Below are 25279 nucleotides of genomic sequence, written 5' to 3'. Positions count from 1 at the left end.
TAACACAGCACGCATCCAACCCGGAAGCCAGCCACACCAATGTGTCAGAGGAAACACCGTGTACCTGGCGACCTTGGTTAGCATGCACTGCGTCCGGCCCGCCACAGGAGTCGCTGGTGCGTGATGAGACAAGGATATTCCTACCGGCCAAACCCTCCCTAACGCGGATGACGCTAGGCCAATTGTGCGTCACCCCACGGACGCGAACCCAGAGTCTCTGGTGGCACAGCTAGCGCTGCGATGCAGTGCCCTAGACCACTGCGCCACCCAGGAGGCCCTTTACCCAAGGAAATCTTAAGTTTTAAAACATACAGCTGGGAGGAACTATTGGATATAAGAATAACGTCAACTTACCAACATTACGACCAGGAAAATGACTTTCCCGTAGGGGATCCTCTGTTTGGACCACCACCCAGGACAATGGATTGGATCCCAGCTGGCGACCCAAAACAACGGAGGGGCACATTGCGCACCCCTCCCGAGTTTACTACTCGCCAACGTCGAGTCTCAACAAGGTTGACGGAAAAAAAAATAAAACAGGAAACGCCCATGCTCAGGTCTGTTCAACGCTAGTCCGACCAATCTGATTTCACGCTTCAAGATTGCTTCGATCACGTGTACTGGGATATGTTCCGCATAGCGTCGGACACGAATACGCTGATTCGGTGAGCGAGTTTATTAGTAAGTGCAATGGTGATGTTGTACCCATGTAACAGTATAACTTTTGTCCGTACGCCCCTACCCGGGCTCGAACCAGGGACCCTCTGCACACATGAACAACAGTCACCCACGAAGCATCATTACCCATCGCTCCACAAAAGCCACAGCCCTTGCAGAGCAAGGGGAACCACAACTTCAAGGTCTCAGAGCAAGTGACGTCACCGATTGAAACGCTATTAGCGCACCGCCGCTAACCATTTCACATCCGTTACACTCACCCCCCTTTTGACCTCCTCCTTTTCCGCAGCAACCAGTGATACGGGTCAACAGCATCAATGTAACAGTATAACTTTAGTCCATCCCCTCGCCCATCCCCGGGCTCAAACCAGGAACTCTCTGCCCACATCAACAACTGACACCCATCAACAACTGACATCCCCTTGCTCATCCCCTCACTACTTCAAGGTCTCAGAGCAAGTGACGTCACCGATTGAAATGCTATTAGCGCACCACCGCTAACCATTTCACATCGGTTACACCCACAGCAACTATTAAAACCTTCCCCAACCAGAAACCGTGAATTGATGGCAGCATTCGTGCAAAACTGAAAGCACGAACCACTGCTTTTAATCAGGGCAAGTCGACTGGTAACATGACTGAATACAAACAGTGTAGCTATTCCCTCCACAAGGCAATCAAACAAGCTAAGCGTCAGTATAGAGACAAAGTAGAGTTGCAACTCAACAGCTCAGACACGAGAGGTATGTGGCAGGGTCTACAGTCAATCACGGACTACAAAAAGAAAACCATCCCCGTTGCAGACCACGATGTGCTGTTCCCAGACAAACTAAACAACTTCTTTGCTCGCTTTGAGGTCAATACAGTGCCAACGACAAAGCCCGCTCCAAAACCTGTGGGCTCTCCTTCACCGCAGCCAACGTGAGTAAAGCATTTAAACGTGTCAACCCTCGCAAGGCTGCCGGCCCAGGCGGCATCCCTAGCCGTGTCCTCAGAGCCTGCTCAGACCAGCTGGCTGGTGTGTTTATGGACATATTCAATCAATCCTTATCCCAGTCTGCTGTTCCCACATGCTTCAAGACAGCCACCATTGTTCCAGTTCCCAAGAAAGCTAAGGTAACTGAGCTAAATGACCATCGCCCCTTAGCACTCACCTCCGTCATCATGAAGTGCTTTGAGAGATTAGTCAAGGATCCTATCACCTCCACCCTACCTGAAACCCTAGACCCACTCCAATTTGCTTACCGCCCCAGTAGGTCCACAGATGACGCAATCGCAATCACACTGCACACTGCCCTAACCCACCTGGACAAGAGGAATACCTATGTAAGAATGCTGTTCATCGACTGCAGCTCAGCATTTAACACCATAGTACCCTCCAAACTCTTCATTAAGCTTGAGACCCTGGGTCTCGACCCCGCCCTGTGCAACTGCATCCTGGACTTCCTGACGGTCTGCCCCCAGGTGGTGAGGGTAGGAAACAACTTCTCCACCCTGCTGATCCTCAACACTGGGGCCCCACAAGGCTGCGTTCTCAGCCCTCTTCTGTACTCCCTGTTCACCCATGACTGTGTGGCCATGCACGCCTCCAACTCAATCATCAGGTTTGTAGATGACACTACAGTGGTAGGCTTGATTACCAACAATGACAAGACGGCCTACAGGGAGGAAGTGAGGGCCCTCGGAGTGTGGTGTCAGGAAAATAACATCACACTTAACGTTAATAAAACTAAGGAGATGATCGTGGACTTCAGGAAACAGCAGAGGGTGCACCCCCTATCCACGGGACAGTAGTGGAGAAGGTGGAAAGTTTTATGTTTTATGTTTCTCGGCGTACACAAACTGAAATGGTCCACCCACACAGACAGCATGGTAATGAAGGCGCAGCTGCGCCTCTACAACCTCACGAGGCTGAAGAAATTCGGCTTATCACCAAAAACACTCAAACATTTACAGATGCACAATCGAGAGCATCCTGTCGGGCTGTATCACCACCTGGTACAGCAACTGCTCCGCCCACAACCGTAAGGCTCTCCAGAGGATAGTGAGGTCTGCACAGCGCATCACCGGGGGCAAACTACCTGCCCTCCAGGACACTTACACCACCCAATATCACAGGAAGACCATAAAGATCATCAAGGATAACATCCACCCAAGCCACTGCCTGTTCACCCTGGTATCATCCAGAAGGCGAGGTCAGTACAGGTATATCAAATCTGGGACCAAGAGACTGAAAAACAGCTTTTATCTCAAGGCCATCAGACTGTTGAACAGCCATCACTAACATTGAGTTGCTGCTGCCAACATACTGACTCAATCTCTAGTCACTTAAATAATAAAAAATTGGATGTAATAAATGTATCACTAGTCACTTTATATAATGCCACTTTATATAATGTTTACATACCCTACACTACTCATATACTGTACTCTATATCATCTACTGCATCTTGCCCATGTCGTTCAGGCCATCGCTCATCCATATATATTTTTATGTACATATTCTTATTCATTCCTTTACACTTGTGTGTATAAGGTGTTGTGAAATTGTTAGATTACTTGTTAGATATTGCTGCATGGTCAGAATTAGAAGCACAAGCATTTCGCTACACTTGCATTAACATCTGCTAACCATGTGTATGTGACAAATACAATTTGATTTGATAACAGCCTTGTTCAGGGAAAGAACGACAGGTTTTTACCTTGTCAGCTGGGGGAATTGATTTCAGTTACTATTCCTACCCTCTAACCACTAGGCTACTTGCTTCCCTGGCAAGTAGCCTACAACACTGTATATATACATAATATGACATTTTTAATGTCTTTATTCTTTTGGAACTTTTGAAAGAGTAATGTTTACTGTTATTTTTTTGCTGTTAATTTTACTTTTGTTTATTTATTTAACTTGATTTGGCAATGTTAACATGTGTTTCCCATGCCAATAAAGCCCCTTAAATTGAAATTGAAATTGAGAGAAGAGGGAGCAGAGAGAGAGAAGATAGAGAAGCGGTAGAAGAGAGAGAGAGCAGCGAGAGAGAGAGAGCAGAGAGAGCAGATAGAGCGATGGAACCATAACGTGATAATACGCTATTAGATTAATTCACAGTTGTCATGGAGATTTTATTTTAATTGAAACAAGCTGTGGCTATCATCATTGGAGACGGTCTCTTCCAGACTTAATGATTCTACATCTTTATAAGGAAGAGTTATACCAGTTTCACACAAAAAAACTACTAGACTGCCTCATTTCTAACAAGTATCTCTGAAATTACCACTTGTATCTGCAATGGAATCTAAAAGGTGGAGATTGGGATGCTACAAGCTTAGTGAACCAAGTGCCATGGTGTGATATTACAGAGACAGTTGCCCCAGGAATTTGGAACTCAGGACTCAATTTCCCATACTCCACCAGCATAACTAACGCAGTTGACATGGCGATTCTGTAACGGTCATGCTCGGTTGCCAAGTACTGCATTGCAGATGGGCACGCTACTCTCTTTCTGTTGTGTACTTGGACAGTGACCTTTCACAGCTGTGTGTGTGTGTGTGTGTGTGTGTGTGTGTGTGTGTGTGTGTGTGTGTGTGTGTGTGTGTGTGTGTGTGTGTGTGTGTGTGTGTGTGTGTGTGTGTGTGTGTGTGTGTGTGTGTGTGTGTGTGTGTGTGTGTGTGTGTGTGTGTGTGTGTGTGTGTGTGTGTGTGTGTGTGTATTCACACTGTGAGAGAGAGAGAGCGAGAGAGACCGTAACCACCCCCCATCACAAACCCCCGAGTCCAGGAACCAAACCATTATCATCACCTGAAGCTTCTTGCTTTCGGCTCTGAGACTTTTCCCTGTGATGCTAGAGAAAGAGAGACCCAAACTTAAGGAAAGCTTTGACTATGTACCATCTCAGTGAGCATAGCCTTGCTATTGAGAAAGGCCGCTGTAGACAGACCAGACTCTCAAGAGAAGATAGGCTATGTGCACACTGCCCACAAATTGAGGTGGAAACTGAGCTGCACTTCCTAACCTCCTGCCAAATGTATGACCATACTAGAGACACATATTTACCTCAGATTACACACACCCACAAAGAATTTGAAAACAAACCCAATTTTGATAAACTCCCATATCTACTGGGTGAAATACCACAGTGTGCCATCACAGCAGCCAGATTTGTGACCTGTTGCCACAAGAAAAGGGCAACCAGTGAAGAACAAACCACATTGTAAATACACAACCCATATTTATGTTTATTTACATACACCTATTTAACAGATGTTATTGCGGGTGTAGAAAAATGCTTCTGTCCGTAGCTGTCATAGCTCCAACAGTGCAGTAATATCTAACAATTCACAACAATACACACAAATCTAAAAGTAAAATAATGGAATTAAGAAATATATAAATATTAGGTTGAGCAATGTCGAAGTGGCATTGACTAAAATACAGTAGAATAGAATACAGTATTCAGTGCCTTGCAAAAGTTTTCACCCCCCTTAGCGTTTTTCCTATTTTGTTGCCTTACAACCTGTAATTTAAATATAGTTTTATTAGGATTTCATGTAATGGACATACACATAAAAGTCCAAGTTGGTGAAGTGAAATTTAAAAAATAACTTGTTTCAAAAAATTCAAAAGAATTCTAAACGGTAAGGTATGTATTCACCCCCTTTGCTATGAAGCCCCTAAATAAGATCTGGTGCAACCAATTACCTCCAGAAGTCACACAATTAGTTAAATTAAGTCCACCTGTGTGCAATCACAAGTGTCACATGATCTGTCACATGATCTCAGTATATATACACCTGTTCTGAAAGGCCCCAGAGTCTGCAACACAACTAAGCAAGGGGCACCACCAAGCAAGCGGTACTATGAAGACCAAGGAGCTCTCCAAACAGGTCAGGGACAAAGTTGTGGAGAAGTACATATCAGGATTGGGTTATAAAAAAATATCTGAAACGTTGAACATTCCGCAGAGCACCATTTAGTCCATTATTAAAAAATTGAAAGAATATGGCACCACAACAAACCTGCCAAGAGAGGGCCGCCCACCAAAACTCACAGACCAGGCAAGGAGGACATTAATCAGAGAGGCAGCAAATAGACCAAAGATAACCCCGAAGGAGCTGCAAAGCTCCACAGCGGAGATTGGAGTATCTGTCCATAGGACCACTTTAAGCCGTGGTGTTCACCAAAAGGCATGTGGGAGACTCCCCAAATACATGAAAGAAGGTACTCTGGTCAGATGATACTAAAATGTAGCTTTTTGGCCATGAAAGAAAACGCTATGTCTGGCGCAAACCCAACACCTCTCATCACCCCGAGAACACCATCCCAGCATCAGGCAGCATCATGCTGTGGGGATGTTTTTCATCGGCAGGGACTGGGAAACTGGTCAGAAGGAATGATGGATGGCTCTAAATACACATACACTGAGCCCTGTGGGGAACCTGCTGTCATTTCACATTTCTCATTCCGTGTCATATACTTCAGCAGTATACTGTCATATAGAATAATTCAGCAGTATACTGTCATATAGAATACTTTGACAGTATACTGTCATATAGAATACTTCAACAGTATACTAACATACAGAATACTTCAACAGTATACTGTAATATAGAATACTTCAGGGGCAGCAGGTAGCCTAGTGGTTAGAGCGTTGGGCCAGTCACCAAAGGTTGCTGGATTGAATCCCTGAGCTGACAATGTAAAAATCTGTCGTTGTTCCCTGGGCGCCGAAGACGTCGATGTCTAATATGGCAGCCACCCGCACCTTTCTGATTCAGTTGGGTTAAATGTGGAAGATGCATTCAGTTGTACAACTGACTAGGTATTTCCCTTTCAGCAGTATACTGTCATAAAGAATACTTCAGCAGTATACTGTTAAACAGAATACTTCAACAGTGTACTGTCATAAAGAATACTTCAGCAGTATACTGTTAAACAGAATACTTCAACAGTGTACTGTCATAAAGAATACTTCAGCAGTATACTGTCATAAAGAATACTTCAGCAGTATACTGTTAAACAGAATACTTCAGCAGTATACTGTTAAACAGAATACTTCAACAGTGTACTGTGTTTGATCCACCTGGACTTTGGGACTCCCCTCTTTCACTGTCTACATGTTGGAGTCTGTATCTCTTTCTTTTTTGTCTGTCTCTTGGTTTCCCTATCACTCCATTTCTTTCTCTCTCTCTCTCTCTCTCTCTCTCTCCCTATCACTCCATTTCTCTCTCTCTCTCTCTCTCTCTCTCTCTCCCTATCACTCCAATTCACTCGGTACCAATTCCTTTCTCCATCTACTTATCTGTCCTGCCCTCTCTCTCTCTCTCTCTCTCTCCCCCTCTCTCTCCTTCTCTCTCTCCCTCCCTCTCTCTCTTTCTCTCTCTCCCTATCACTCCAATTCACTCGGTACCAATTCCTTTCTCCATCTACTTATCTGTCCTGCCCTCTCTCTCTCTCTCCCCCCCTCTCTCTCCTTCTCTCTCTCCCTCTCTCTCCCTCTCTTTCTCTCTCTCCCTATCACTCCAATTCACTCAGTACCAATTCCTTTCTCCATCTGCTTATCTGTCCTGCCCTCTCTCTCTCTCCTTCTTCTCCCTCGCCCTCTTTTCTCGCTCCACTAGTGCGCGTCAGTCAAGGAGAATTTCAGGCGATCCTGAAATTAACGGCTGCTGGCTTAGCTGGTGATTTCCTCTCTCTGCAACTTTGGAGCTTTTCTCTGGCAGGCCCTAATCTCTTCATTTTCCCAGAGTTTGGCGAGAGCACTATAAAACGCCTTATGTTACATCTCTCACTATTCCAGTATTTTCAGGGTGTGATTTTATGTGTCACGAAATGTTAATTTGATAATCTATTTAAACAGATGATGAAAATAGTGCTAGCAAGTAGAGCTATAGCAGGGGATGTTGATAAGACATGACAGGGCGGTTTGGGACTAGGGGCTTCTTTTAAGTGACTAATTTGACATTTTACCTCAAGGCTTGGTTTCGCCATCCCCCATGCATCAGAAACTGTCTAATGTACGGTACGTTTTGCATGTTGACTGTACTGAATGTGTTAGATGGGAAGGGCCTAGCACGGTCCAAATGTCTTCTGCAAAATAGACACACACACACACACACAGGCACGCATGTACTCGAGCTCACACACACACACACACACACACACACACATGCCCCACCTTCCTCCACTTCTAGACTTCAGAAAATTCCTCATCTTTGAATCATTGGTGTCAACCCCCCAGACAGACAGACAGACAGACAGACAGACAGACAGACAGACAGACAGACAGACAGACAGACAGACAGACAGACAGACAGACAGACAGACAGACAGACCTTCAAGGGAGTCAACGGAATACTCCCCAGCCCAGAGTTGTGACTGCAGATCTGAGTTATCAGACTTGCTGCCGTCAAATTGGAAAATATTTTTGATGATTTATTCATAGTAGTCAGGAGAAGTTAGAACTTAAAGGGAGTAGTCTCCCATATCAACACTTAGAGGGAGTGGTGTCCCATATCAACACTTAGAGGGAGTAGTGTCCCATATCAACACTTAGAGGGAGTAGTGTCCCATATCAACACTTAGAGGGAGTAGTGTCCCATATCAACACTTAAAGGGAGTAGTGTCCCATATCAACACTTAGAGGGAGTAGTGTCCCATATCAACACTTAGAGGGAGTAGTGTCCCATATCAATACTTAGAGGGAGTAGTGTCCCATATCAATACTTAGAGGGAGTAGTGTCCCATATCAACACTTAGAGGGAGTAGTGTCCCATATCAACACTTAGAGGGAGTAGTGTCCCATATCAATACTTAGAGGGAGTAGTGTCCCATATCAACACTTAAAGGGAGTAGTGTCCCATATCAACACTTAGAGGGAGTAGTGTCCCATATCAACACTTAGAGGGAGTGGTGTCCCATATCAATACTTAGAGGGAGTAGTGTCCCATATCAATACTTAGAGGGAGTAGTGTCCCATATCAATACTCGTTTTTATGTCCAAGGTTTCACACCTCCTTCACACCGCCAGTGGTTGTGAGTTATTCAGCCTTATGTTGTACTGGCCTAGTTGTATTGGTCTGGAGAAGGGGTGTCAAACTCCATGGAGGGCAGAGTGTCCTCTAGTTTTTGGTTTCTCCTTTCAATTAAGATCTAGACAACCAGGTGAGGGGAGTTCTTTACTAATTAGTGAACTTAATTCATCAATTAAGTACAAGGGTGGAGCGAAAACCCGCAGACACTTGGCCCTCTGTGGAATGAGGTTGGCACATGTCTGGGGTGAGTTAAATAGCATGAGGTTGGATTCAAATGGTCATGTCTCGCCTTGTATGGCCCTTTAGTTACTTATCCATTAGGACAGCAGTGTGAGTCATTTACAGCACTGAACAAATATCTGAGAGCAGCGGCATATTTCTTACAGATTGTAGTTGTTGTTGTTTTCTCTGTTTAAGAAACATGTAAGGACTTGTACTGCAGTCTATTGGCTAATGATGATGATGATGATGTGTGTGTGTGTGTGTGTGTGTGTGTGTGTGTGTGTGTGTGTGTGTGTGTGTGTGTGTGTGTGTGTGTGTGTGTGTGTGTGTGTGTGTGTGTGTGTGTGTGTGTGTGTGTGTGTGTGTGTGCATGCATCCATGTGTCAAAATCAATGTCCTTGGTTTCTCTGCTCTCTTTCTCAATGCTCGCCCGCGCTCTCTCTCCTCTCTATCTCTCTCTCAACTGTCTCTTTCACTCTCTGTATCTCTCTTTCTCTCTCTCCCTCTCCCTCAGTGAGGCAGTTCCAGAATGCACCGATTCATTCCGGAGTGTAGCCTATGTCTGATTGTGTTTCTGTTTGTCTGGGGCTTTTCCATATCTCTATGAACAGTTGTACACATTTACATTCCTGTTACTGTCAATCGTATGCTCTTCACACATCTGACAGGCTGGTAACATTCCTGGCAGCTGGAAATTCCACTTGGTTTTTTTCTCACCAAATTATAATTTAAAAAAAACTGGTCCCTTCAACAGAGCTGCTAAATGGGCATTGAAATTAAATAAGATTACAGGAATATAGACCAATACGATTTCTTCATGTGATCAAAAAAAAAAACACTTTTACAGAATTCTCTCTGAAACTAATCTGGGCATCCAGAACCACATCTGTCACCAGAGGATACTCTGCAGCCAACTAACGTGTGATGACAGAGTGACAGGCGCCAGAGGAAAGCTATCAAGCACCTGTTCTTCTTTTTCTCAAAGTGTAGTAGTAGTAATAAACTAGCTCTGCAGTGGTAATATAGTAATAAACTAGCTCTGCAGTGGTGATATAGTAATAAACTAGCTCTGCAGTGGTGATATAGTAATAAACTAGCTCTGCAGTGGTGATATAGTAATAAACTAGCTCTGCAGTGGTGATATAGTAATAAACTAGCTCTGCAGTGGTGATATAGTAATAAACTAGCTCTGCAGTGGTGATATAGTAATAAACTAGCTCTGCAGTGGTGATATAGTAATAAACTAGCTCTGCAGTGGTGATATAGTAATAAACTAGCTCTGCAGTGGTGATATAGTAATAAACTAGCTCTGCAGTGGTGATATAGTAATAAACTAGCTCTGCAGTGGTGATATAGTAATAAACTAGCTCTGCAGTGGTGATATAGTAATAAACTAGCTCTGCAGTGGTGATATGGTAATAAACTAGCTCTGCAGTGGTGATATGGTAATAAACTAGCTCTGCAGTGGTGATATGGTAATAAACTAGCTCTGCAGTGGTGATATGGTAATAAACTAGCTCTGCAGTGGTGATATGGTAATAAACTAGCTCTGCAGTGGTGATATGGTAATAAACTAGCTCTGCAGTGGTGATATAGTAATAAACTAGCTCTGCAGTGGTGATATAGTAATAAACTAGCTCTGCAGTGGTGATATAGTAATAAACTAGCTCTGCAGTGGTGATATAGTAATAAACTAGCTCTGCAGTGGTGATATAGTAATAAACTAGCTCTGCAGTGGTGATATGGTAATAAACTAGCTCTGCAGTGGTGATATGGTAATAAACTAGCTCTGCAGTGGTGATATGGTAATAAACTAGCTCTGCAGTGGTGATATGGTAATAAACTAGCTCTGCAGTGGTGATATAGTAATAAACTAGCTCTGCAGTGGTGATATGGTAATAAACTAGCTCTGCAGTGGTGATATAGTAATAAACTAGCTCTGCAGTGGTGATATAGTAATAAACTAGCTCTGCAGTGGTGATATAGTAATAAACTAGCTCTGCAGTGGTGATATAGTAATAAACTAGCTCTGCAGTGGTGATATAGTAATAAACTAGCTCTGCAGTGGTGATATAGTAATAAACTAGCTCTGCAGTGGTGATATAGTAATAAACTAGCTCTGCAGTGGTGATATAGTAATAAACTAGCTCTGCAGTGGTGATATAGTAATAAACTAGCTCTGCAGTGGTGATATAGTAATAAACTAGCTCTGCAGTGGTGATATAGTAATAAACTAGCTCTGCAGTGGTGATATGGTAATAAACTAGCTCTGCAGTAGTGATATAGTAATAAACTAGCTCTGCAGTGGTGATATAGTAATAAACTAGCTCTGCAGTGGTGATATGGTAATAAACTAGCTCTGCAGTAGTGATATAGTAATAAACTAGCTCTGCAGTGGTGATATAGTAATAAACTAGCTCTGCAGTGGAGATATAGTAATAAACTAGCTCTGCAGTGGGGATATAGTAATACACTAGCTCTGCAGTGGTGATATAGTAATAAACTAGCTCTGCAGTGGTGATATAGTAATAAACTAGCTCTGCAGTGGTGATATAGTAATAAACTAGCTCTGCAGTGGTGATATAGTAATAAACTAGCTCTGCAGTGGTGATATGGTAATAAACTAGCTCTGCAGTGGTGATATGGTAATAAACTAGCTCTGCAGTGGTGATATAGTAATAAACTAGCTCTGCAGTGGTGATATAGTAATAAACTAGCTCTGCAGTGGTGATATAGTAATAAACTAGCTCTGCAGTGGAGATATAGTAATAAACTAGCTCTGCAGTGGTGATATGGTAATAAACTAGCTCTGCAGTGGTGATATGGTAATAAACTAGCTCTGCAGTGGTGATATAGTAATAAACTAGCTCTGCAGTGGTGATATGGTAATAAACTAGCTCTGCAGTGGTGATATAGTAATAAACTAGCTCTGCAGTGGTGATATAGTAATAAACTAGCTCTGCAGTGGTGATATAGTAATAAACTAGCTCTGCAGTGGTGATATAGTAATAAACTAGCTCTGCAGTGGTGATATAGTAATAAACTAGCTCTGCAGTGGTGATATAGTAATAAACTAGCTCTGCAGTGGTGATATAGTAATAAACTAGCTCTGCAGTGGTGATATAGTAATAAACTAGCTCTGCAGTGGTGATATAGTAATAAACTAGCTCTGCAGTGGTGATATAGTAATAAACTAGCTCTGCAGTGGTGATATAGTAATAAACTAGCTCTGCAGTGGTGATATGGTAATAAACTAGCTCTGCAGTAGTGATATAGTAATAAACTAGCTCTGCAGTGGTGATATAGTAATAAACTAGCTCTGCAGTGGTGATATGGTAATAAACTAGCTCTGCAGTAGTGATATAGTAATAAACTAGCTCTGCAGTGGTGATATAGTAATAAACTAGCTCTGCAGTGGAGATATAGTAATAAACTAGCTCTGCAGTGGGGATATAGTAATACACTAGCTCTGCAGTGGTGATATAGTAATAAACTAGCTCTGCAGTGGTGATATAGTAATAAACTAGCTCTGCAGTGGTGATATAGTAATAAACTAGCTCTGCAGTGGTGATATAGTAATAAACTAGCTCTGCAGTGGTGATATGGTAATAAACTAGCTCTGCAGTGGTGATATAGTAATAAACTAGCTCTGCAGTGGTGATATAGTAATAAACTAGCTCTGCAGTGGTGATATAGTAATAAACTAGCTCTGCAGTGGAGATATAGTAATAAACTAGCTCTGCAGTGGGGATATAGTAATACACTAGCTCTGCAGTGGTGATATAGTAATAAACTAGCTCTGCAGTGGTGATATAGTAATAAACTAGCTCTGCAGTGGTGATATAGTAATAAACTAGCTCTGCAGTGGTGATATAGTAATAAACTAGCTCTGCAGTGGTGATATGGTAATAAACTAGCTCTGCAGTGGTGATATGGTAATAAACTAGCTCTGCAGTGGTGATATAGTAATAAACTAGCTCTGCAGTGGTGATATAGTAATAAACTAGCTCTGCAGTGGTGATATAGTAATAAACTAGCTCTGCAGTGGTGATATAGTAATAAACTAGCTCTGCAGTGGTGATATAGTAATAAACTAGCTCTGCAGTGGTGATATAGTAATAAACTAGCTCTGCAGTGGTGATATAGTAATAAACTAGCTCTGCAGTGGTGATATAGTAATAAACTAGCTCTGCAGTGGTGATATAGTAATAAACTAGCTCTGCAGTGGTGATATAGTAATAAACTAGCTCTGCAGTGGTGATATAGTAATAAACTAGCTCTGCAGTGGTGATATAGTAATAAACTAGCTCTGCAGTGGTGATATGGTAATAAACTAGCTCTGCAGTGGTGATATGGTAATAAACTAGCTCTGCAGTGGTGATATGGTAATAAACTAGCTCTGCAGTGGTGATATGGTAATAAACTAGCTCTGCAGTGGTGATATAGTAATAAACTAGCTCTGCAGTGGTGATATGGTAATAAACTAGCTCTGCAGTAGTGATATAGTAATAAACTAGCTCTGCAGTGGTGATATAGTAATAAACTAGCTCTGCAGTGGTGATATAGTAATAAACTAGCTCTGCAGTGGTGATATAGTAATAAACTAGCTCTGCAGTGGTGATATAGTAATAAACTAGCTCTGCAGTGGTGATATAGTAATAAACTAGCTCTGCAGTGGTGATATGGTAATAAACTAGCTCTGCAGTAGTGATATAGTAATAAACTAGCTCTGCAGTGGTGATATAGTAATAAACTAGCTCTGCAGTGGTGATATGGTAATAAACTAGCTCTGCAGTAGTGATATAGTAATAAACTAGCTCTGCAGTGGTGATATAGTAATAAACTAGCTCTGCAGTGGAGATATAGTAATAAACTAGCTCTGCAGTGGGGATATAGTAATACACTAGCTCTGCAGTGGTGATATAGTAATAAACTAGCTCTGCAGTGGTGATATAGTAATAAACTAGCTCTGCAGTGGTGATATAGTAATAAACTAGCTCTGCAGTGGTGATATAGAAATAAACTAGCTCTGCAGTGGGGATATAGTAATAAACTAGCTCTGCAGTGGTGATATAGTAATAAACTAGCTCTGCAGTGGTGATATAGTAATAAACTAGCTCTGCAGTGGTGATATAGTAATAAACTAGCTCTGCAGTGGTGATATAGTAATAAACTAGCTCTGCAGTGGTGATATAGTAATAAACTAGCTCTGCAGTGGTGATATGGTAATAAACTAGCTCTGCAGTAGTGATATAGTAATAAACTAGCTCTGCAGTGGTGATATAGTAATAAACTAGCTCTGCAGTGGTGATATGGTAATAAACTAGCTCTGCAGTGGTGATATAGTAATAAACTAGCTCTGCAGTGGTAATATAGTAATAAACTAGCTCTGCAGTGGGGATATAGCAATAAACTAGCTCTGCAGGGGTGATATAGTAATAAACTAGCTCTGCAGTGGTGATATAGTAATAAACTAGCTCTGCAGTGGTGATATAGTAATAAACTAGCTCTGCAGTGGTGATATAGTAATAAACTAGCTCTGCAGTGGCGATATGGTAATAAACTAGCTCTGCAGTAGTGATATAGTAATAAACTAGCTCTGCAGTGGTGATATAGTAATAAACTAGCTCTGCAGTGGTGATATGGTAATAAACTAGCTCTGCAGTGGGGATTGTGGCAGATGCTGCAGATAGTGTTGCGTTGTGTTTCTGAGGCAGACAAAAGCAATAGAATGTTCTAGGGTATAATTGTCAGCTATTTCTGTGTGTGTGTGTGTGTGTGCGTGTGCGTGTGCGGGTGTGTGCGTGTGCGTGTGTGTGTGTGTGTGTGTGTGTGCGTGTGCGTGCGTGTGCACGTGCATGTGCGGGTGTGTGCGTGTGCGTGTGTGTGTGCGGGTGGGAGGGTGTGTGTGTGCGTGTCTACAACAGTCTGATTGTGAGAACGAATGAGAGAACTGAAGAAGAGATTAATGCCTTACTGAACTAGAAAGAGAGAAAAACGTTTCGTACAAAATCTCTGATTTCAAACCCCACAGAGGTATAAAAAGTAATACAACGTTGTCCTTTTAGTTACGAGTCAAATCAGCCCTTATAGTCCTCAAGGGGCTTTTAAAAACCTTTAGAAACAATGCAATGCTCCAGGACCAGGGAAATACCATTGTGAGAATGTAACGTGTGATATATGGACTACATCAACTCTTCTCTCCCAGTAATCTCTCGATTCTGATTTATGATTGGACCAGAGACAGAGGTGTGTTCCAATGATTCTGTCCACTGATCAACTACGAGGAAGACTGAGAGGCAGAAGGCCCTCCGCTCCTATCATTATAATAGATTTTCTTTGTTTCTTTGTTTTCCACATTTCGGCTCCTTGCGGAGCACACAGCTGCCAGTACGTTTTGAGTGTTTACATCCCGTCTAATACCATGGCATTGTTAGTGTGTGTGTGTTCTTCCACTCAATAACAATGTGTGGATGTGTTCTCCACAGGAACCTGGGAAAATCAGGCTTGCGTGTATCCTGTTTGGGCCTCGGTGAGTACGTTTGATGTGTATCCTGTTTGGGCCTCGGTGAGTACGTTTGATGTGTATCCTGTTTGGGCCCCGGTTAGTATGTTTGATGTGTATCCTGTTTGGGCCTCGGTGAGTATGTTTGATGTGTATCCTGTTTGGGCCTCGGTGAGTATGTTTGATGTGTATCCTGTTTGGGCCTCGGTGAGTATGTTTGATGTGTATCCTGTTTGGGCCTCAGTGAGTACGTTTGATTAGCATCCATGTGTAATCTGTGTTCAGCTCAACTCTCTCCAGGTGCTATAATATCCAACAGGTGGGTTTGTGTGTGTGTGCGTGTGTGTGTGTGTGTGTGTGTGTGTGTGTGTGTGTGTGTGTGTGTGTGTGTGTGTGTGTGTGTGTGTGTGTGTGTGTGTGTGTGTGTGTGTGTGTGTGTGTGTGTGTGTGTGTCTGTGAGAGAGAGACAGAGACACAGAGAGATGAAGTTCTGCATCGTATACCTCTTCTATAGGCTCAGTCTTGAGGGGCAGGGCCGATATTTACAGTGTGTTAATCCCGCTTTCAGAAAACAAGCTGCTCAATTATCACACATATCCAGTTCACACAAACACACACACACCGGGGGGGGGTAACCGGTCTAATTCTCTTTGATAGGATTGATTTAATTAATCTGCCTCATAAATATATTAACAATTATACTTTGGGGAGATCATTATAATCACTCTCTTTGTGTTTATCTCTGTCACACACACACACACAAACACACACACACACACCCTGCGTCAACTCCAATGACCAAGTTGAAACACCAGGGGTGTAATTGACCCTGTTGACACACCGGGGGTGTAATTGACCCAGTTGACACACCGGGGGTGTAATTGACCCAGTTGAAACACCGGGGGTGTAATTGACCCTGTTGACACACCGGGGGTGTAATTGACCCAGTTGTAACACCGGGGGTGTAATTGACCCAGTTGACACACCGGGGGTGTAATTGACCCAGTTGACACACCGGGGGTGTAATTGACCCAGTTGAAACACCAGGGGTGTAATTGACCCAGTTGACACACCGGGGGTGTAATTGACCCAGTTGAAACACTGGGGATGTAATTGACCCAGTTGTAACACCGGAGGTGTAAATGACCCAGTTGTAACACCGGGGGTGTAATTGACCCTGTTGAAACACCGGGGATGTAATTGACCCTGTTGAAACACTGGAGATGTAATTGACCCTGTTGACACACCGGGGATGTAATTGACCCTGTTGACACACTGGGGATGTAATTGACCCAGTTGACACACCGGGGGTGTAATTGACCCAGTTGAAACACTGGGAATGTAATTGACCCAGTTGTAACACTGGGGATGTAATTGACCCAGTTGTAACACCAGGGGTGTAATTGACCCAGTTGTAACACCAGGGGTGTAATTGACCCAGTTGAAACACTGGGGATGTAATTGACCCAGTTGACACACCGGGGATGTAATTGACCCAGTTGTAACCCCCGGGGATGTAATTGACCCAGTTGTAACACCGGGGGTGTAATTGACCCAGTTGTAACACCGGGGGTGTAATTGACCCAGTTGAAACACTGGGGATGTAATTGACCCTGTTGAAACACCGGGGATGTAATTGACTCTGTTGAAACACTGGGGATGTAATTGACCCTGTTGACACACCGGGGATGTAATTGACCCAGTTGACACACCGGGGATGTAATTGACCCTGTTGACACACCGGGGATGTAATTGACCCTGTTGACACACCGGGGATGTAATTGACCCAGTTGACACACCGGGGATGAATTGACCCAGTTGTAACACCGGGGATGTAATTGACCCAGTTGTAACACTGGGGATGTAATTGACCCAGTTGACACACCGGGGATGTAATTGACCCAGTTGTAACACGGGATGTAATTGACCCAGTTGTAACACCGGGGATGTAATTGACCCAGTTGTAACACCGGGGGTGTAATTGAGGGTAAAGGGAGAAGTCAACAAACAGTGAATACACTATATTAATAACTGAAGGGGTGCTGGGGACACGGGAGAGAGACAACTCTGTTTGTTTCCATCATTATTTCAGGGTGATGCTAAGAGATTGTGACAAGGACAGAGGAAATGTAGCTTTACACTGCAAAGACCAGGAGCAAAGTTGGCATCATAACACACACACACACATGAATGGAAAGACAGACAGAAGCGCACATACACACAGAGACACACACACACACACACACACGCACGCACGCACGCACGCATACACACACACACACACACACACACACACACACACACGCACGCACACACACACACACACACGAAAGACAGAGAGAGCTCCATCCAAGGCTGGTTTAGCAGTGGTGAATCATGGGTAAGTGGAGTCTGACAGCCATCTAAATCATGAGACAGAGCGTTGTGACTGGGCCATTAGCCTCGGCATAAAACCCCAAAACTAAACAGTACAACTTGATGAGTACTGAACCTGGTGGTCAGCCACACCTCCTACTGTGCCCTCTCACCTCTGACCTTTCACATGTTTTGTTAGATGTAGGATTTGCGAGCGTAACTCACGGAATGTTTTATTTTAGAAAGTTAGTAACCATTTACTAGGTGTTAACTTTTCTTTCACTGTTGATATATAAGGGTTTAGACTGACATTTAGTGTGTTCCACAGCATAAGATATGAATGCTGACATATGTCCCTCTTTCTCTCAGGTACTTGGGTAACATTTGGAGGTCAGATTTCAGATGAGGTAAGTTAAGATTCAAACTATAACTAATAACTATGATTGATAAGAGAACTGAACCCACAACCTCAGAGCTACCACAACCTCACACATGGACAGGGAACCCACAACCTCATTCATAGACAGGGAACCCACAACCTCATACATAGACAGGGAACCCACAACCTCATACATAGACAGGGAACCCACAACCTCATACATAGACAGGGAACCCACAACCTCATACATAGACAGGGAACCCACAACCTCATACATAGACAGGGAACCCACAACCTCATACATAGACAGGGAACCCACAACCTCCTTGATAGACAGGGAATCCACAACCTAATTCATAGACAGGGAACCCACAACCTCACACATAGACAGGGAACCCACAACCTCATTCATAGACAGGGAATCCACAACCCCATTCATAGACAGGGAATCCACAACCTCAATCATAGACAGGGAACCCACAACCTCACACATAGACAGGGAACCCACAACCTCATTCATAGACAGGGAATCCACAACCTCACACATAGACAGGGAACCCACAACCTCACACATAGACAGGGAACCCACAACCTCATTCATAGACAGGGAACCCACAACCTCACACATAGACAGGGAACCCACAACCTCATTCATAGACAGGGAATCCACAACCTCACACATAGACAGGGAACCCACAACCTCACACATAGACAGGGAACCCACAACCTCATTCATAGACAGGGAACCCACAACCTCACACATAGACAGGGAACCCACAACCTCATTCATAGACAGGGAATCCACAACCTCATTCATAGACAGGGAACCCACAACCTCACACATAGACAGGGAACCCACAACCTCATTCATAGACAGGGAATCCACAACCCCATTCATAGACAGGGAATCCACAACCTCAATCATAGACAGGGAATCCACAACCTCATACATAGACAGGGAACCCACAACCTCATTGATAGACAGGGAATCCACAACCTCATTCATAGACAGGGAACCCACAACCTCACACATAGACAGGGAACCCACAACCTCATTCATAGACAGGGAATCCACAACCTCACACATAGACAGGGAACCCACAACCTCACACATAGACAGGGAACCCACAACCTCATTCATAGACAGGGAACCCACAACCTCACACATAGACAGGGAACCCACAACCTCATTCATAGACAGGGAATCCACAACCTCATTCATAGACAGGGAACCCACAACCTCACACATAGACAGGGAACCCACAACCTCATTCATAGACAGGGAATCCACAACCTCACACATAGACAGGGAACCCACAACCTCACACATAGACAGGGAACCCACAACCTCATTCATAGACAGGGAACCCACAACCTCACACATAGACAGGGAACCCACAACCTCATTCATAGACAGGGAATCCACAACCTCACACATAGACAGGGAACCCACAACCTCATACATAGACAGGGAACCCACAACCTCATTCATAGACAGGGAATCCACAACCCCATTCATAGACAGGGAATCCACAACCTCAATCATAGACAGGGAATCCACAACCTCATACATAGACAGGGAACCCACAACCTCATTGATAGACAGGGAATCCACAACCTCATTCATAGACAGGGAACCCACAACCTCACACATAGACAGGGAACCCACAACCTCATTCATAGACAGGGAATCCACAACCTCACACATAGACAGGGAACCCACAACCTCACACATAGACAGGGAACCCACAACCTCATTCATAGACAGGGAACCCACAACCTCACACATAGACAGGGAACCCACAACCTCATTCATAGACAGGGAATCCACAACCTCATTCATAGACAGGGAACCCACAACCTCACACATAGACAGGGAACCCACAACCTCATTCATAGACAGGGAATCCACAACCTCACACATAGACAGGGAACCCACAACCTCACACATAGACAGGGAACCCACAACCTCATTCATAGACAGGGAACCCACAACCTCACACATAGACAGGGAACCCACAACCTCATTCATAGACAGGGAATCCACAACCTCACACATAGACAGGGAACCCACAACCTCACACATAGACAGGGAACCCACAACCTCATTCATAGACAGGGAACCCACAACCTCACACATAGACAGGGAACCCACAACCTCATTCATAGACAGGGAATCCACAACCTCATTCATAGACAGGGAACCCACAACCTCACACATAGACAGGGAACCCACAACCTCATTCATAGACAGGGAATCCACAACCTCACACATTTACAGGGAACCCACAACCTCACACATAGACAGGGAACCCACAACCTCATTCATAGACAGGGAACCCACAACCTCACACATAGACAGGGAATCCACAACCTCATTCATAGACAGGGAACCCACAACCTCATTCATAGACAGGGAACCCACAACCTCATTCATAGACAGGGAACCCACAACCTCACACATAGACAGGGAACCCACAACCTCATTCATAGACAGGGAATCCACAACCTCATTCATAGACAGGGAATCCACAACCTCATTCATAGACAGGGAATCCACAACCTCATTCATAGACAGGGAACCCACAACCTCACACATAGACAGGGAACCCACAACCTCATTCATAGACAGGGAACCCACAACCTCATTCATAGACAGGGAACCCACAACCTCATTCATAGACAGGAGCATGAAGAGAGGACACACACAGTTGAACACACACACACACACACACACATGCATGTGCATGCCATCCACAGGCACACACACACACACACACACACACACACACACACACACACACACAATGATGCAGTGAGGGCATTGAACTCTGGCACCTCTCTACTGGAGATGCTGAAATGGGTAGACTTGTTAAAGTGACCTGCTGGTACAACAACTGGAAAGATGGTTGACCGAGTGTTAGGGGATAACAAGTAACAAGTATTATGGTGTTGTTATTGTCTGGCTGTTTGTGTATTATGTCATTATTTTATATACCTGTATATAGTCAAATTATTATTATATACATTCTATTTATTTTACTTTACAGTATACTAACAGGGGGATCCCATAGACTAGACAACAAACATTCAGGAACAAATACATTGAATTAGTACAAAATGAGACTCTTAAGATTGGTGACACAGAAACATTGGTCTGTTGGAGCTGTACCATGACAACAGGAGACAAGTACTGGAGCTTCAATAGCCTGAGTTACGCCTATGTTTGGAATTGGCCTCGGTCTACTACCACTGGGTATGTTCAGCGGGAACTCAACAGGAGATACCATTTTGAAAACAAGAGGTGGTACTTTCTGGAATTTAATATCTCATGCCATAGTGTTTGTCTCAAAATATATGCTGCTAAGCAAATGTTTTTATCCGAAGCGACTTACAATCATGCGTGCACACGTCTGGTCCTGGAATCAAACCCACTATCCAGGCGTTACAAGCCCTTGCTCTACCAACTGAGCTACAGAGGACTGCTCAACAGAGGACTGTTCAACAGAGGACTGTTCAATAGAGGACTGCTCAACAGAGGACTGTTCAATAGAGGACTGTTCAATAGAGGACTGTTCAATGGACGACTGTTCAATAGAGGACTGTTCAATGGAGGACTGTTCAATAGAGGACTGTTCAATAGAGGACTGTTCAATAGAGGCCTGCTCAATAGAGGACTGTTCAATAGAGGACTGTTCAATAGAGGACTGTTCAATAGAGGACTGTTCAATAGAGGACTGTTCAATAGAGGCCTGCTCAATAGAGGACTGTTCAATAGAGGACTGTTCAATGGAGGACTGCTCAATAGAGGACTGTTCAATAGAGGACTGTTCAATAGAGGACTGTTCAACAGAGGACTGCTCAATAGAGGACTGTTCAATAGAGGACTGCTCAATAGAGGACTGTTCAATAGAGGACTGTTCAATAGAGGACTGTTCAATAGAGGACTGTTCAATAGAGGACTGTTCAATGGAGGACTGCTCAATAGAGGACTGCTCAATAGAGGACTGTTCAATGGAGGACTGTTCAATGGAGGACTGTTCAATAGAGGACTGCTCAATAGAGGACTGTTCAATTGGATTTTTATCATCAAAATGTTTTCCTCTTCTTTTATTCCTACTAAATGAACACTGCCCAGCTGCCAGCTCCCTGTTCTCCACTGAGGTGATGAATCCTGTTATGTGTTTCTCAGGTGGCTGAGCAGCTGATGACCATAGCATATGAGAATGGGGTCAATCTCTTTGACACAGCCGAAGTTTATGCCGGGGGGAAGTGAGTGTGATCTGAATACCTATTACCTACCTACCTGAACCCACAGAGCAGAGATGGCTTGCTAAATCTGGTCCTGGAGGGCTGACACGCACACACACTGTGCAGGTTTTTGTTCCAGTCCACCACTAACACCCACAAAATGTAGGTGTCAGCCAAGACCACATACAGTAGTTAGGTTCAAATTAAGATCCTACATCTGTACAGTAGCCTGAATCAAATACATTTCCTACATCTGTGCAGTATCTTTAATCAAATTATTTCATACATCTGTACAGTATCTTGAATTAAATTAAGATCCTATATCTGTACAGTATCTTGAATCAACCATATGGAATGGGATTAGTTCTAAAGCACGTAGGTTCACAGTGTGGGTGCATGCTGATTGTGCATTCAGCGTGGTTGCCTTGCCAAGACAACGAGAGGCAAAAACAAGCTGGCAACCCACGCCAGTACATTTGCGCTTCCATGCACACATGACAGCACGTAGTACAGGATATATATATACAGTATATATGTAGAGCAGTTTATTTTATACAGTATGAAACACGTGCCGTCTCCCTGAATGACTTTTAACACAGTAAACTGTGGCTTTTGGTTTTTACTTACATGGACATTCATCCTCAACTGATTTCCAAAATAGTGGATTGGATTTAGCAACAGAACCTTTAGCACGTCAGAACTGTGAGGGAATCTCAGCTCATCACCTACCAGTGTGGAGCAACCACCTACAACAGTATAGACCTCTGGGTGACTCCACAATTAATCAGAGCTATATGGTGCAGATCTATGGCACACACACGCACACACACACACACACACACACACACACACACACACACACACACACACACACACACACACACACACACACACACAGTTAATCTCCCTGCTTTATTACAGAGCTGAGATAATCCTGGGGAACATCATCAAGAAAAAGTGCTGGAGGTAATGTATCATCTTTAAACTGTGTGTGTGTGTGTGTGTGTGTGTGTGTGTGTGTGTGTGTGTGTGTGTGTGTGTGTGTGTGTGTGTGTGTGTGTGTGTGTGTGTGTGTGTGTGTGTGTGTGTGTGTGTGTGTGTGTGTGCGTGCGTGCATGTGAATGTGTGTGTGTGTGTGGGGGGGGGGGGGGGGGGGGTCCCCACAAGGATAGTAAATCAAGGAAAATTCTCCAGAGTTGTGGACTGGAGTCACATTGGACTCGATTCTGACTCGAGTCACAAATTGAATGACTTCAGTCTCGACTTGATAGAAAATAAAAATGACTTGAGACTTGACTTGGAGTCTCAAGAATCGGGACTCAACTTTGACTTGAGACTGATGACTTGAAATTATCTGGCCAGGTTATGTCATGTTTTGTCACTCGTTTTGTGGCACAGTCTCCATGGATTACTCTACACTCAGCCAGACACAGTAGCCGCAGCATCGCCGTTGCAAAAAAATAAAATAAATCTGCAACAGATTGGCTAGTGAAATGCATACCGGCACTCAAACTGACTGTCAATCTACGTAGGTCGGTGAGCTAATGAACAGATTGCTGATTTGCTGTAGTGTACAGCTATAGGATCGGGTGCAGCACAAACGTCAAATTGGAGGACGAGAGAATTGACATAATAAATAAATATGCAGCTCCAAACATGTTTGATGATCAACAATATAACTGTTGACTTTGCAAGCTCACAACAATTACTAGCATAGGCTTGCTGGTCTTTTGGTGTGTAACAATTGCTTGAAATTGAACATTTAGTTATGAAGCTTGCATTTGGAATTTGGCAAAGACAAAGACGCACTATAGGCAAAGACGCACTATAGGCAAAGACGCACTATAGGCAAAGACGCACTATAGGCAAAGATGCACTATAGGCAAAGGACGCTATAGGCAAAGACGCACTATAGGCAAAGACGCACTATAGGCAAAGACGCACTATAGGCAAAGACGCACTATAGGGGAGGGTCTTCTATTGTGCTCTCCAAACTCCCGCCAGTGGAGAGCGCTTTTTTTCCCTCTTTTTTAAATATTTGCTGTTGCTTTCACACATTTAAATACATAGGATTTTGTAGTAAATCTATATTCCATCTAATACTACAATAATTGCTAGCGTTTCATCGTTCCATCCCCGTACCGTTTATTGCGACACGTGGACAGTTTCAGTTTCATGTTTGATAGCCCTATGATAAATTTTAATTTACCCAACTATTCCTTACCCTGCTCTGAGTGAGCGCAATGTTTATAGTGCACATGAACGTTGACAAGACCCATGAGGTAAAAGTTCTGCTTATTTAATTCTATGTATGGTTCCTTTCGTTCCTATTTTCCTGGTTACGTCGGAGTTCCGTGTGTCGCGCCTCTGTGCGCATAGAAATACTCTACGTGGCCTGCGCTGCATGCTTTGGAGTCAGAACATTGAATAAGAGAAAATGATTGTTCCATGAATGCAGGGTGATGAAATATAATGAATAATCATTAAGTCTGATTTAAGACGAATGTAACAATGGATGTGGAAATTGCCATTTATATTGTAGAACCAGTTTATTGGTTGTATTTGCTAATTGGGTAATTGTATGGTTCTGTGTTCCAAGTGCTTATATTATGCAGGCCTACCTGTTGGAGCTCCTGTCAGACAGAGTCCATTTGGTTTCTCAAGGGGAGGCTGTACAGTCTTGCCCTCTACCTGTGTCCGTTCAGGTAGGACAGGTCAAGCCTGATACTGAGGCTGTTGTCTGTGTATATTTGATAAATCTACTTGTATATTTTGTATGATATGGCACTTTCACCATTGGATCACCAAGACATGTATATACATCTACACTGAGCACGTTAACCTGCCTTGCCTTCTGCTGA

General features: G+C 43.6%; 1 protein-coding gene across 1 annotated transcript in view; it reads left to right on the top strand.

Moving 5' to 3' along the window:
• kcnab1b (potassium voltage-gated channel subfamily A regulatory beta subunit 1b) overlaps positions 1 to 25279 on the top strand; it is a 67256-nt gene that overhangs the window by 6486 nt on the left and 35491 nt on the right. The window contains exons 2-5 of the mRNA XM_031810659.1: positions 15417 to 15460; positions 18158 to 18195; positions 22360 to 22439; positions 23340 to 23384. Of these exons, the coding sequence (XP_031666519.1) occupies positions 15417 to 15460; positions 18158 to 18195; positions 22360 to 22439; positions 23340 to 23384 (207 nt within the window). The remainder of the gene's footprint in view (positions 1 to 15416; positions 15461 to 18157; positions 18196 to 22359; positions 22440 to 23339; positions 23385 to 25279) is intronic.

Source organism: Oncorhynchus kisutch, linkage group LG30 (genome assembly GCF_002021735.2).
Source record: "Oncorhynchus kisutch isolate 150728-3 linkage group LG30, Okis_V2, whole genome shotgun sequence".
Taxonomy (NCBI): Eukaryota; Metazoa; Chordata; class Actinopteri; order Salmoniformes; family Salmonidae; genus Oncorhynchus; species Oncorhynchus kisutch.
Note: the sequence above shows the minus strand (reverse complement) of the source record. Positions and strands in the feature narration are given on the sequence as shown.